Below are 12,335 nucleotides of genomic sequence, written 5' to 3'. Positions count from 1 at the left end.
TGGCTGTATTATACAGTATGGCTAAACAAGCCATGTTTTACATAAGATAGGCTAGTAGTCAATTATTGTTTTCACAGCTGTGAATTGTATATTTTCTCAGATGTATTTAACATTATTCTCCTCCATTTGAAGAGGTTGTAGTGTAGAAGTAGACTGTGGCACCAAAGCCACATATGTAATCTTTCTGCTAAATCAAATGTCATACAGGTGATAGGACAATTAAAGTGTGACAACAAAGTGTGACATACAAGTTTAAGGGGACTAATGGCACTTAATTTATGCAAAGCTGACCTAGTTTATGTAAATATGTATTTGACGAATATGTATTTGACGATCTACACAAACAATGCATTAGTTATTTATCCCACTACTCAAGCCATCAGGATAAATCTGAACGTTTACATCAAATGCACTTCAACACAATTTCATTAAAACTACAGTGCCACCTGGTGGACATACAATAGTGTAACATACACTACAGCTGAGATATGAGTAGATTACAGAATGATCTTATCTCTTCTGTCCTTTCTTTGGTATAATAGGCCAATTGCATTGACAAATACAGTAATGAAATCTAAGATTTGCTAGTCCAATAAGAAACAAAACAAAACAACTGTCATTAATAAAACAAGGCATACAAATTGTTTGAGATTTTATTACAGCCAGTAGTTTACGATACAAATTACTTTTCAAAATGCTCAGCTATCAGCTTCCTATACACAACAGCTGATATTCTGAGCACTTACACAGTAAAATGACATAAAACAGGAATGCATTCATCAAATTTCTCATTTAGATTTTATGTTTTGCAATTTTTTAAACAAGCTTTTTTATTATTATTTATTATTCAAGGCCTAGTCAAACCATTCCTAGACCTGGCAGAGTCAATTGTTTTCTTTTGTCTTTTTTAAGAAATAATTTATCATTTTGCAATGTTTTCAGAGTTTTCGGTTTTTCAATGTTTAAATTTTTTTTTCTATCTTTTTTATCGGTGAAGCAGGTTTCAAGATGCTCGATCTGCAGGAAAAAAAACAAAATAATTCTAATATGAATATCCAACATACCATTCAGAACTCATTCAATTCCTTTTACACAATCAAATTCATTATTACTTAATTTAACACCAAATCACATGCAACCCTCACCTTCCTTAGACGCTAGGAACCCCAGCAGGGGTGGTGGACTTCTGAGCGGCCTCCTTGGCCTGGTGTGCCTGGAGCACAGCAACAGCCTCATCCACCTAAAAACAGAACACTGGGTTAAACACGGTAGAGAAAAGCATTTTCATCACAACATACTACATTCAGAGGAGTTACACGCAATACAGAAAGATACTGATTCAAGCTCAACAGAAACAAATAAAGGAGTAAAACAGACCTCGCAAAATAGTCTTATCAATTACAATTGATCCAAAAAGCTTTTAAGTTAAATGTTTTAACTGACCTTAGAGCGCAGAGACTCTGGAGACTCCAGCATGTGGAGCAGCTCAGAGTTGTCAATCTCCAACAGCATACCAGTGATCTTCCCTGCCAGGCTGGGGTGCATGTTCTGGATCAGTGGGAACAGACGCTCACCTGAAAGGATTAGAGGATAACAGGCCACCTTTAGTAAATGCCACACTAAAAGACTGCTCATTTCAATGTAGGAACAACAAGAAAATAGGTCTGTGTGGATTAAAGAAAAATTAAATCTCAACTCTCAAAAATGTTCCATACCAAATCTGCCATTTGTGAAACAGCTTGAACGAAAACCAATTCATGATATATCTGTGAGATCATTAGGATTTTCTGAAAATGTGTTCTATTGCTAGTTTGACCACTTCAAATACTCTAAAGAGCGAATAACCAGAAATGGACCATCTACAAGCTTACAAAAAGACGCAGTGCAACACTTTGTAAGCTTGTAGATAGCCCGACATGCTTCCAAAGACTTCTATCCAAATGAAAGAAATCAGTTGTGGCAGCTGAGAACTTTAATCCATGAGGTCAAAATACAATGTGACAACTCAACACATATCCATTATCTGAAACACGGGGAGACTACAGGACAAAGCCTGAATCAGAGGTAACAGTTAATGATAAACAGAAAACGTATATACCCAGCATCTGCTTCTGTTCCTGAGGAGGGGCAGCAGCCAGCATGGAAGCAGTCAGGGGCTCCTGTCCTTGGACATGCACTGCAGGCTGGAGAAAACATAAAACAATGAATTATGAGTTTGAAACTTTTGACCTTGGTAGTGGTTTGGCACCTCAATTAGAATACTTTGGATTTGGATGAATAAGTGATCAACTGGAATTGCTAAAATAATTCACTTTCAAATAAATTGACTTGGCAATCTTTACAACAAACCTACCAAACATCATCACAATAATAATTTCGGCATTTAAGATACACAGTAGATAATTATATATCAACTACACTACAACTGCAACACATTGGCAATGTTTTAATGTAATAAACATCTGGCCTCTGAAGAATAACAATCTTACTTGAAAGAACTTTGATTTGTTTTTGACCAAAATAATCGATATGTATATATTTGTTTGGAAATGCTTGAAAAAAGGGTTTGGGGGCAAATTTGTGAAAAGTACTGCACTGCTTCAATGTCTGATCATTATACATAAAATCAAAGCCTCGTCTGTGAAGAAAGGAAAACAAAAAACAAAAAAAACCTCATGCCTTGAGATTTCACTGACAGATTTCACTGTCATGCTAGAGATGTCAAAATGAGATGAAGTCACATGTTCAGACAGAAAAAGTCCTGGATTAGGTTTAACTAGTTTGTCTGTTCATAAAATGAGACTAGGATAAACACTGCCCATTGAATTATATTAATCTCAACGCTTCATATTTTTATCCGTCTCATTTTTAAATCCTTGAAGACATCGGAATGGGCAATGGACAGGATTTTATTTCCGGACCCCAAAAGCAATGAAAATAATAATAATAAAATAGTATGTTCCAGTAGTATGTTTGAATGCCCTGTTAATCAGAAGTTTGGCGTTGTCTGGTGAATGGTCAGCACAGCTTCTCTCTACTACTCTCTAGTGTCTATACAAAAATCTAGCATATCACACCGTTTTCCCTTGTATTATCCATTCAAGGTGCAGTTTTAGTTTGCAATGAATTCGACAGGCACATCTTCATCAAGCACCACATTTTGCACAAATCTGGTATAGACCCTTCTTATGTTCATTAAGATTATTACCTTTTTGTGTGGGCACAGTGTAAATGGAGGCAAAGTAATTTGCTGAACACTATAAGCAATCAATACTTGCCAACATTGGCGAACGTAGTTTTTTGGAGCTGTGTGGAGCTCCCTATACGTGGCCGTGTGTGTGGGTCTGTCTGTCTGTCTGTCTGTTTGTCTGTTTGTCTGTCTGTCTGTCTCCGGGTATGTAGCCTGCAGTAACCTTTTGTGACCACACGAGGGCGCTGTTGTTCAGTTCAGGCCAGGCCAGACACACACACACACACACACACACACACACACACACACACACACACACACACACACACACACACACACACACACAGCTCCACTTCGAACAGAGGTTCGATTTTTACCATCTGGCCAACCCCAGAAAACAAGGGACAAAGTCTTCTTGAATACACACCCAACACACAGTATGTGCTAATGGGCTGAGTTATGAGAGCAATCAACAATTATTGTTTTCTGATGAATGGGCATGACAAACCTTTAGGCATATCCATACCTACAAACAAACAATACTTTATTTAACCTCATCTGATTTGAAGAGTGCGCAGGAAACAAGCATTTTTGATGTTTGCCTCAAACCAATCCTCCTGCATTTTTTGACTGGCAGTCTCAGCTATTACGTGATTAGTGAAACCCAACAAGTAGGTGAGTAGCGAGCCTGCTACCAAAGAACTTTGCTACTATTCTGAGATGATTAAATAATGTTTGCCTCCAATCCAGATTCCTCCCGTTTGCCTCCAGCTAACCCCATGACAGCATCATGACGTAAGTATTAAAGGGGTCTATAGAACTATTGTGTAGGAGTGAAGCAGGACCTGGATACTTTTTATTTTACCAGCATATTATCATGCAGCATTACCATGAATACAAATGTCTTATGTTTGCTCACAAGATTAACAGAATATTAATACCAGTAAGACTCCCTAATTGGGAGATAAGCGACCATCAGGTCGCATAGACAAACTTTAGAAGGCAATGGTAGCCAATCAGGAGGGAATATGGGAAATGGGACAGATCCATGTTGATGACATGCCTTTAGAGATACTGTGTACCGCTTTGGTGATTTAAGGGCAAAATCTGTAGGAGCAGTGTCCAAAAATGTGTTTTGCAAGAATCGGCCTCATGGTGGCGCTAGAAGAGGGCCATGTGAGAAATGAGTGGAGGTTGTGGTTTGACAGACAGACAGACAGACAGACAGACAGACAGACAGACTGACTGACAGCCGGTGGAGGTTTTGATAGTAACTGGGACCTGACGGTCGCAACAACTTTTCCAACAATGCTGTACATCAAGCACGGCTTCAGTCAATGTGAAATTCTTACCTGCTGCATAGCGACCTGTGGCTGAGAGGCCATGTGCTGTTGAGGGTTGCGCACACCAGGGGCGTACTTGTACTGGGGCATGGCGCGCACTGGGGCAGCTGTAGCTGAAGCATTGGTAGGACGCTGACCCAGGGCCTGGGTGGCTAAGGGAAGAGGAGAAAACATTCCATCACAAACACACTGATACAATTTACACCCATGTTACTTTGCAGTGGTTTTGGTTCTGCTGCTTGTCAAAAGAAACAAAGCAAACAAAGCAAATGATTGTTAAGGAAAGAAACATATTAGTTATTCTGAACCATCCAAAATACTCACGCATACGCTGGGAGGCCATCATGCGTGGAACCTGGGTAGTGGTTGGCCTCATAGTGTTGAAGGTCTGGGGCCTGGGGGCGGACGGACGCATGGCATTGGGCATGTTCTGGAAGTCTGAAGGAAGACCAAAAACAGCATTTAACATCTATAAACATCTTACACAAGACCAATTTTAAATCAACACTGCACCACATGGTTTGTGCAGTGCTCAAGGGTAGTCATCATTAAAACAATAACTCACTTAAGACACCTACTTATATGGTACAGCATCACGATCACTAAAATGGTTGTTTATTTTTCTATGGTTCATGTGTGCAATAAAGACATTAATTTATTCACAGGCCACCTGACAAGAATATAAACTAAGTAATAGACATCCTCCTGGCTGTTCAGGTCTGATTACTCACGTTGAGGTCTCACACCCTGAGTGGCCCAGCGGGGGCTGGGGCGGAGCTGTGCCAGCTGGTTGGCTGAGTAGTATGCAGCACGGTTCTGAGCCTGTGGGGAGATATACAAATAAAATGTTTAGTTATCACACTGATTAGAAGTAACTACCAGTTTCTCCTGTTACCTTGTTTAGAAAGTTCAGAACTGATGAGGCATAATCTTATTTTAGGCATAATCTTATTTTTTTTACCATTTTAAAGAAAACCAAGACAACACAAATGTTTCAGTCAGTGGCTCAGTGCGACACTACATAAATTGTGAATTCGGATTCACTAAATACAAAAAAAATCTGTATTACTTGTATGATTGTATATCACGTCATAGGCAGTGTCCCGTTTTCTGTGTGCCTAGTAACAGATTTCCTGCTGTACCGTGCTGCCATGCCCGTAGATTCCGGAAATTTAATTAGCTTTAATCATTATGAAACAATTAAAAGTATGATCGCTGTATATAGCAGATTCTGACCCTTTAGGCCCGCCTCCTAACTGTATCCGGCTGTATTTCCGGTTTTGACCAGATCTAGGTTTCCGTATCCTGTCTAAGGCCCAATCGTAGCTCCGGTCCCATAGGTTTCCATTGTAAACAAGGAAGCTGCTTGCACGGCCATAACATGGTATTTTTTCACGCAGATTTTTGTATTTGGAAGCTGTTTGATTCTTTTACCCGCCTGGCATGTGATCTGCACACATGTCGTCTGCTATGTGCGCGACGTGCCCTCGCAGGAACATAGCGCACAGGTCGACGTTTTACATGAGTTTTTCTGTAAACAGCGACAGCCTGACAACGGATATTTCTTTTTCCAGTGGGATTGTTTTTTTCGAAAGCTGCGGTCCGGTCTGCAACGCTGGTACATGTTACATGCACAGATCGTGCGCGATGGGTGCACGTGCCCACGTTAAAAGGTAAGGACAATTTGGCAGTTGCTGAGTTCAGGCTATGTTTAAAATGGCAGAGAAAAAGTTAAAACAACGGTGGGTAGTTTCCCTTTAAAGACAAACTACCAGTTGCCAACTTTTCCTTAAAAATACATTGGGAAATGGCCATGCTTAATTGGTAGGTTATCTAGAAATCATAGAAAGAGCTTCTGTGAAAAGTCCAGGACCATGCACTGTTTATAACCTCATATTCTGCATTCCAAATCCAGATACTTGGCACAGGCTTATTTTCATGTCATGAATTATAGTATGACCTGAAACAAATCTAGAACACATCACTGGGTTCATTTAAGATTTTAAAATGTTTTAGCAGAGATTAACTCAATAAAATGTACACCATTTGCAAGCTGTGTGAATCCAGTGAAATGTTTTGGTAACACTAAAACTTGCACAATCAGCAGATGTTGTCCATAGGTCTCATGTTTGAATGTTTAGCTTTTTTCTTTTGATCGCATTGTCCTGGGATTCCATGCACAAATTATTGAGCCACAATTAATGTTAATTTCATTAATGTGCTGGTGCGGTAGTACTACAGCAGTGATAATGGTTAAACTCCTCTTGAATAAGATAGTTAATCTCGGGTCCATACTAATGTATGCACTAATCACCATCATTTATAGAGAACAACATGACATTCTAGAGAATCCAGGTCATGAGATGTTTCCCCAATGCCCAGCCCTACATCATCCTGTCTTACCTGAGGTATGGCAGCCATGAAGTAGCCGGAAGGTGGGGCAGGCTGGTAAGGGTTTAGGACAGGATTGGGCACGGCACGGACAGTGGCCATTCTCTGCATGTACTGGTTAGTTAGATGAGCCTGGCGCTCCTCCTTACGTTGGGCAAGGGCCACATAAAGTGGCTTTGTGGCAACAATACGTCCGTTCATTTCTGTCACAGCCTTGGTGGCTTCCTCAGGGGATGAGAAGCAGACAAAACCAAATCCTTTGCTGCGTCCACCCTCCATCATCACCTATTGGGTTAGAAATTGATTAGTATTGTTTAGCCTCATCTACATTGTATATTGTTCACTTGAAAAGTTATTAAATACAGTATAGATCTATAGGACCTATGGGAATTACACAAGTATTTCCATCATTTCTTCAGAATTAGAGTCTATTTTCTATCGTCTATTTTCAAACCCATATAGTAATCTTTAACGGGTCATGACACGAAAAGAATAATAAAAAATCATATGAACTAATATGATTGACGTCACGGAGCACCTTTACTGTACTGTATATTGTACTGTCCGTCGGCCATTCTCACCTTGCTCAACCAGGAAGTGACCGTACATGAAAGCTCACAACCCGTTGAGAGAAGCATTCTGACGGCGAGACTCAATGCTTCAACACCGCGGAGCGACACGGTGCGATAAATCATAGCGATTACAATGAATATAAGCGTAAACCAAATAGTTCACATGAACGATGTTGAGTAACTAAGATATCTAAACAGGGAAATATATTTTATATGCCCATATTTACAATTAAGACAAATTATGTTGAGGCCACTTCCTCATTTCCTGGTCTGTTTGATGCCATAACAACACCTTTAACTGAGTGAATGTATAGTTTGAAATTGTAGGTCTTTACCTTAGCACTTGTTATAGTTCCAAAGGGGGAGAATTCTTTACGAAGGCGCTCATCATCCAAGCCGTCATCCAGGTTTTTGACATACAAGTTGACACCCTTGTTTAAAAAAAAAAAAGAAAAAAACATTATTTGACTTTTCCCAAGGACTGGGTGAGAAGTTTAAGGTTTATAAAAGCCAACCAACCTGGTATCTGGTCATACGGTCCTGTTTCATCTGCTCAAACTTGCGCTTCAACTCATTCTGGCGCTCTCCCTTCTTCTGTGCTCGGCCCACATACACCTGCCTGCCATTTAGCTCCTTACCATTCATATCATCTACAGCCTGCAATGCAATGGAACAACATGGGCATTTCACTGTCTATTCAATGTGATTTTAAAATATGGCAAAGAAAGACCTTCAGTCTTCCATCTGTTGACAGGTCGAGAGGAAAATAATATCAAATATCACTGACCTTCTGTGCATCCTCGTGCCTCTCAAAGCTAACAAAGCCAAATCCCTTGGATTTGCCACCGTCATCAGTCATAACACGGATGCTCAGGCAGGGTCCTGGAACAGATTATTTGCCTTATTAAAACAAATTTCAATGACCAACTTAAAGCTGCTGAGGACTCATATCGTTCTTGGACATCATCATCATCAGATTAACGTGGTAAGGCGGCTAGTCAGGAACTCCCCCAACTTTCAACAAGCAGCTGTCGTCAAAACATCTTGCTTCACTCCAACATAAACCCCTACAACCCCACCCGTTCGCTCAGATCAGCCAACACAAGGATGCTGACAGAACCCTCGCTAAAAGCCCCAGGACAAAAGTCCACTCGTCCTCGACAATTTGCCCTCCAGGCCCCCAAACTGTGGAATCAATTCCCTGTCGCACTTAGAACAGACTCACTCCCTAGCTTCCGCCGTGGACTGAAGACTCACCTTTTCAGACTCCACCTCAACCCATAGCACTACTGAAACACTCAATGACCATACATGAAGCTAGTTAGCTTTTTTTTTTAGTTTTTTTTAGAAACATTCTTTTTTACTGATTATATCGTTTTTCTAGATTGATATTCATATGCATTTGTTATATTGTTGTTGATGTTCTGACATATTATCTTGTGTATTATAGTAGTGATGTATTATCTGCTTATTGTAAGTCGCTTTGGATTAAAAGCGTCTGCTAAATGCCAAAACTGTAACTGTAAACTGTATAAAGATGCTTTGTGTCATGGAACAGCAGTCAATAAATATTCACCGTATTTATTGAACATCTCTCTCAGCTTCTCGTCATCCATGTCCTCCCCAAAGTTCTTGATGTAAACATTGGTGAACTCCTTGGCACGTGCACCAAGCTCAGCCTCTCGCTCTTTCCGTGATTTGAAGCGACCGACAAATCTGTTTTGATGAGATTAGTAATGAAATGTACTATAAGTGACAGATAGAACTTTTACAAAGAAAAACACTGATAATAGCAACAAAAAAAAAGGGGTGTCATAATATATTAATAGGAAAGCCTAGACGATAAGTATGGCAAGACATTTCTTATTTACTAATGCTTATTGCACCAGACCATATTAGGACTGGGAGCATAGGATGTGGTTCCTAACAGAGTACTGTATGTAATGCAATTGTCAAAATTGTTCAATTCACTCAAAAAAACTGGTCAGGAAGGATCAGCAGTAGAGTTAGTGAACAAGATGCAATTCAACACCCCTCAAAGGCTCAAAACAACACATTAGTCTTTTTTTTGTAATTGTTAATGAACATTTGTGTTTAAGAGGGTAATTATTGTCCCACTTACACTTTTCTGTCATTGAGCAACATGCCATTCATTTTCTCAATGGCACGCTCTGCGGCTTCATGGGTCTCAAAGTGCACAAAGCCGTAACCTTTTGAGCCATTTTCATCACAAACCACCTTGGGAAAAGCACATTTGAGCATATAAACAATCAGAAAACACCATGCCAATCATATACGTATAACACACTTTTCATCTCACACTATACATGCAGTCATAATCTTAACCACTTGAACCCTTGTGTCCCCATTTCTGGGGTTGAGTATTCAACAAAAATAGCTGATCTACAAGCCCAGCAAGCTTGTAGATGGGCTAATCAATGTGCAAATATTCGGCACAGAAGGGACAAGGGGGGGGGGGTCCTAGAATAGACCCCTGGGGGACTCTGGTCAACCAAGTACATACAGTTTAAGTGGTTAATGTTGACACACTTGCGTGGTTAATGTTGACAACAGGTATGTCTTAATTTACCTTGCAAGACAGGATGTTTCCAAAAGCAGAGAAGGTGTCATAGAGCGCCTTGTTGTCAATAGACTTGTCCAAGTTCTTAATGAATATGTTGCCTACACCACTCTTCCTCAGAGAGGGGTCACGCTGAGACCACATGATACGGAGGGGCCTGCCTTTAATCACATCAAAGTTCATGGTGTCTAGGGCTCGTTCAGCTGAAAACCAAACAATACAGTGCATTTAAAACTCTGTGTCGTTGACACCATCACAGTTCATAAATATAAATAGAAGGCTTAAGCGCAGCCAGATGAATATCTCTGTTATGACAATTGTATGTGTCGCTCAGCATCGTACCGCTTTTCTGAAGCGTAACATAGCTATACGCCTATTACCATATTGACGACTATTACCATATTGCCAGTGTGGATTTTCACCGGGCATAACTTCATTGCTTTACCCATGTATTGCTGCCATGTGTCATTGACACAAAATGGAGTCAGCACGTGCAATTTATGTTTATGCTACACACACATTTCAGCAAGAAAAACCTACCATCGGCGGGCTGCTGGAAGTTGACATAGGCATATCCGAGGGAACGGCGGGTGATCATGTCCCTGCACACTCGGATGGACAGGATGGGTCCGGCCGGGCTGAACTTCTCGTACAGCATGGCTTCAGTAACGTCCTGGTGCAGGTCTCCCACGTACAGGGAGGCCATGGGGTAACTGGGCGCGCTAGGATTCATAATTCACGGCGCGTGTCCTCACGATAACACGAGGGGGATTAAATAACAGGTATATAAACGTGATATCAAGCTGGCAACTGTCGGGCCAGTACAGTCTTCAGTATGGAATGACTTTTCTTCCAAGTAGGTATCGGTCACTATCGTCCAGAATGATAAAACCTTGCCACACAGACCTGCTCGCTAGCTTAGCAACGTGGGATGGTTAGCTTGATTAGCGAAATGTCGGAGTGAGGCCTAACAGTGCTGGCTTGTACAATTCTACAATACTACGTTTATATTCCTTCACAGCCAGTTACCAAGCTGTGTAGCCGGTAATACAAAATCCTATATTGTCAAGTGCAATAAAAACGAAATGATAATGCCCGACAAGGGGGAAATAATATGAACGTTAATCACCCACGCTTTCAACAATGATGCTAACAGATTAGCTAGCCTGCGTTCCTTTAGTTGCGTCTTTCAAAAAAACAAAACACACAAAAAAAAACTTATTTTACGTTACTTGCTTTGCAAATGAAATCCTGCTTCACCGATTTTCTTTTTCTTATAAAAATATGTCTGCGTTTGTACTCTAGCTTTTGGTTTGTTTCATAATAATAAAATGTGTGCCGAGACTAGCTCCGGAGCACACCCTACGCAGACAAATTACGGGAATGAAAAGGACGGGCGACGTGTGTTTCTGGGTGTCTAAACCCAAAGTACAGGCACATAGGATAGCACAGTGACCTCACAGACAATCGTAACGGAAGTTAATGTGGCACTGGCTGGCCACGATAAAACAAACAATCTTCATATATTCGTTTTCAAATATATTGCAGATATGTAGTAGCAAGTCTTTCCCCTAATACTTGTATTGTTTATTCCACCTGTATATAAACTATACATTTATTTTGCTACTTTTTATTTGTTTATTTTTTAGATTTAAGTATAATTAATACTTACAGTTACGAAAATAAATACATTTTGTTGCACGGACCTTTCGTGTCCTTTCAAGTGTCGCAGCACAAAACGAAGCGCTTTCAGTCAAACCGCATGACGCTGACGTCACTGACGAAACCTTGGCATCTGATTCTTGTCGTTCGAAAATAAATATGCATCGTATCAGCAGTGCCAGTGTAATAACAACGAGATTACATTTTGAATATGTATTCTAAAATGGTCTTGTTGACCGACTGGCAGAAAACTCTGTCAAATCTCCAGATTGATGTCATAAGGAACAAACCATTTTCAAAATATGTGTAAAACAGTTTTTCAAATCCAGCAGGGGGCGCAGAAAGCATTATGATCTTATCATATAAGTGACCATATGAAATTATTATGCGTAGGTACTGGACAGTAGGCCCGGTACCTGCTCATGCTGCTTTTATTTAACTTTGTATGATAGCCTACATTACATAAAGTGTGAGTTTAGCAGCTGCCCGTTACAAACAAACGTTTTATTATCGTGTATATCGTGTTTTCTGGTGTGAATGGGGCTTATATTACACTTATTACATTCTCTGTCAATGTTCTGCTACTGTTGTTGTAC

The 12,335-nt window shown here is 40.3% G+C and overlaps 1 protein-coding gene across 1 annotated transcript; it reads right to left on the bottom strand.

Moving 5' to 3' along the window:
* Window positions 1-637: 637 nt before the first annotated feature.
* Window positions 638-11,480, bottom strand: LOC308294152 (polyadenylate-binding protein 1A). The gene is made up of 15 exons (XM_080736876.1): window positions 10,618-11,480; window positions 10,087-10,280; window positions 9,619-9,734; window positions 9,073-9,212; window positions 8,284-8,378; window positions 8,016-8,153; window positions 7,832-7,927; window positions 6,937-7,209; window positions 5,265-5,355; window positions 4,858-4,971; window positions 4,543-4,685; window positions 2,099-2,183; window positions 1,444-1,574; window positions 1,146-1,240; window positions 638-1,017 (listed from the first exon to the last, which is right to left on the bottom strand). Exons 1-14 carry the CDS (start codon window positions 10,808-10,810, stop codon window positions 1,151-1,153), a joined length of 1,899 nt encoding a protein of 632 aa, XP_080593002.1. The 5' UTR covers window positions 10,811-11,480; the 3' UTR covers window positions 638-1,017; window positions 1,146-1,150.
* Between the last annotated feature and the right edge of the window lie 855 nt (window positions 11,481-12,335).

This window comes from Nannobrachium achirus (assembly GCF_963921795.1).
Source record: "Nannobrachium achirus genome assembly, chromosome: 2".
NCBI lineage: Eukaryota > Metazoa > Chordata > Actinopteri > Myctophiformes > Myctophidae > Nannobrachium > Nannobrachium achirus.
Note: the sequence above shows the minus strand (reverse complement) of the source record. Positions and strands in the feature narration are given on the sequence as shown.

Excerpts from the sequence above, each read along its gene's own strand:
- LOC308294152 (XM_080736876.1), bottom strand. The coding sequence starts at position 10,810 with ATGAATCCTAGCGCGCCCAGTTACCCCATGGCCTCCCTGTACGTGGGA. Across the intron at positions 8,379-9,072 it reads AGAGATGTTCAATAAATACG|GACCCTGCCTGAGCATCCGT; the intron begins GTGAATATTTAT and ends AATCTGTTCCAG. Across the intron at positions 1,575-2,098 it reads GGAACAGAAGCAGATGCTGG|GTGAGCGTCTGTTCCCACTG; the intron begins GTATATACGTTT and ends TAATCCTTTCAG.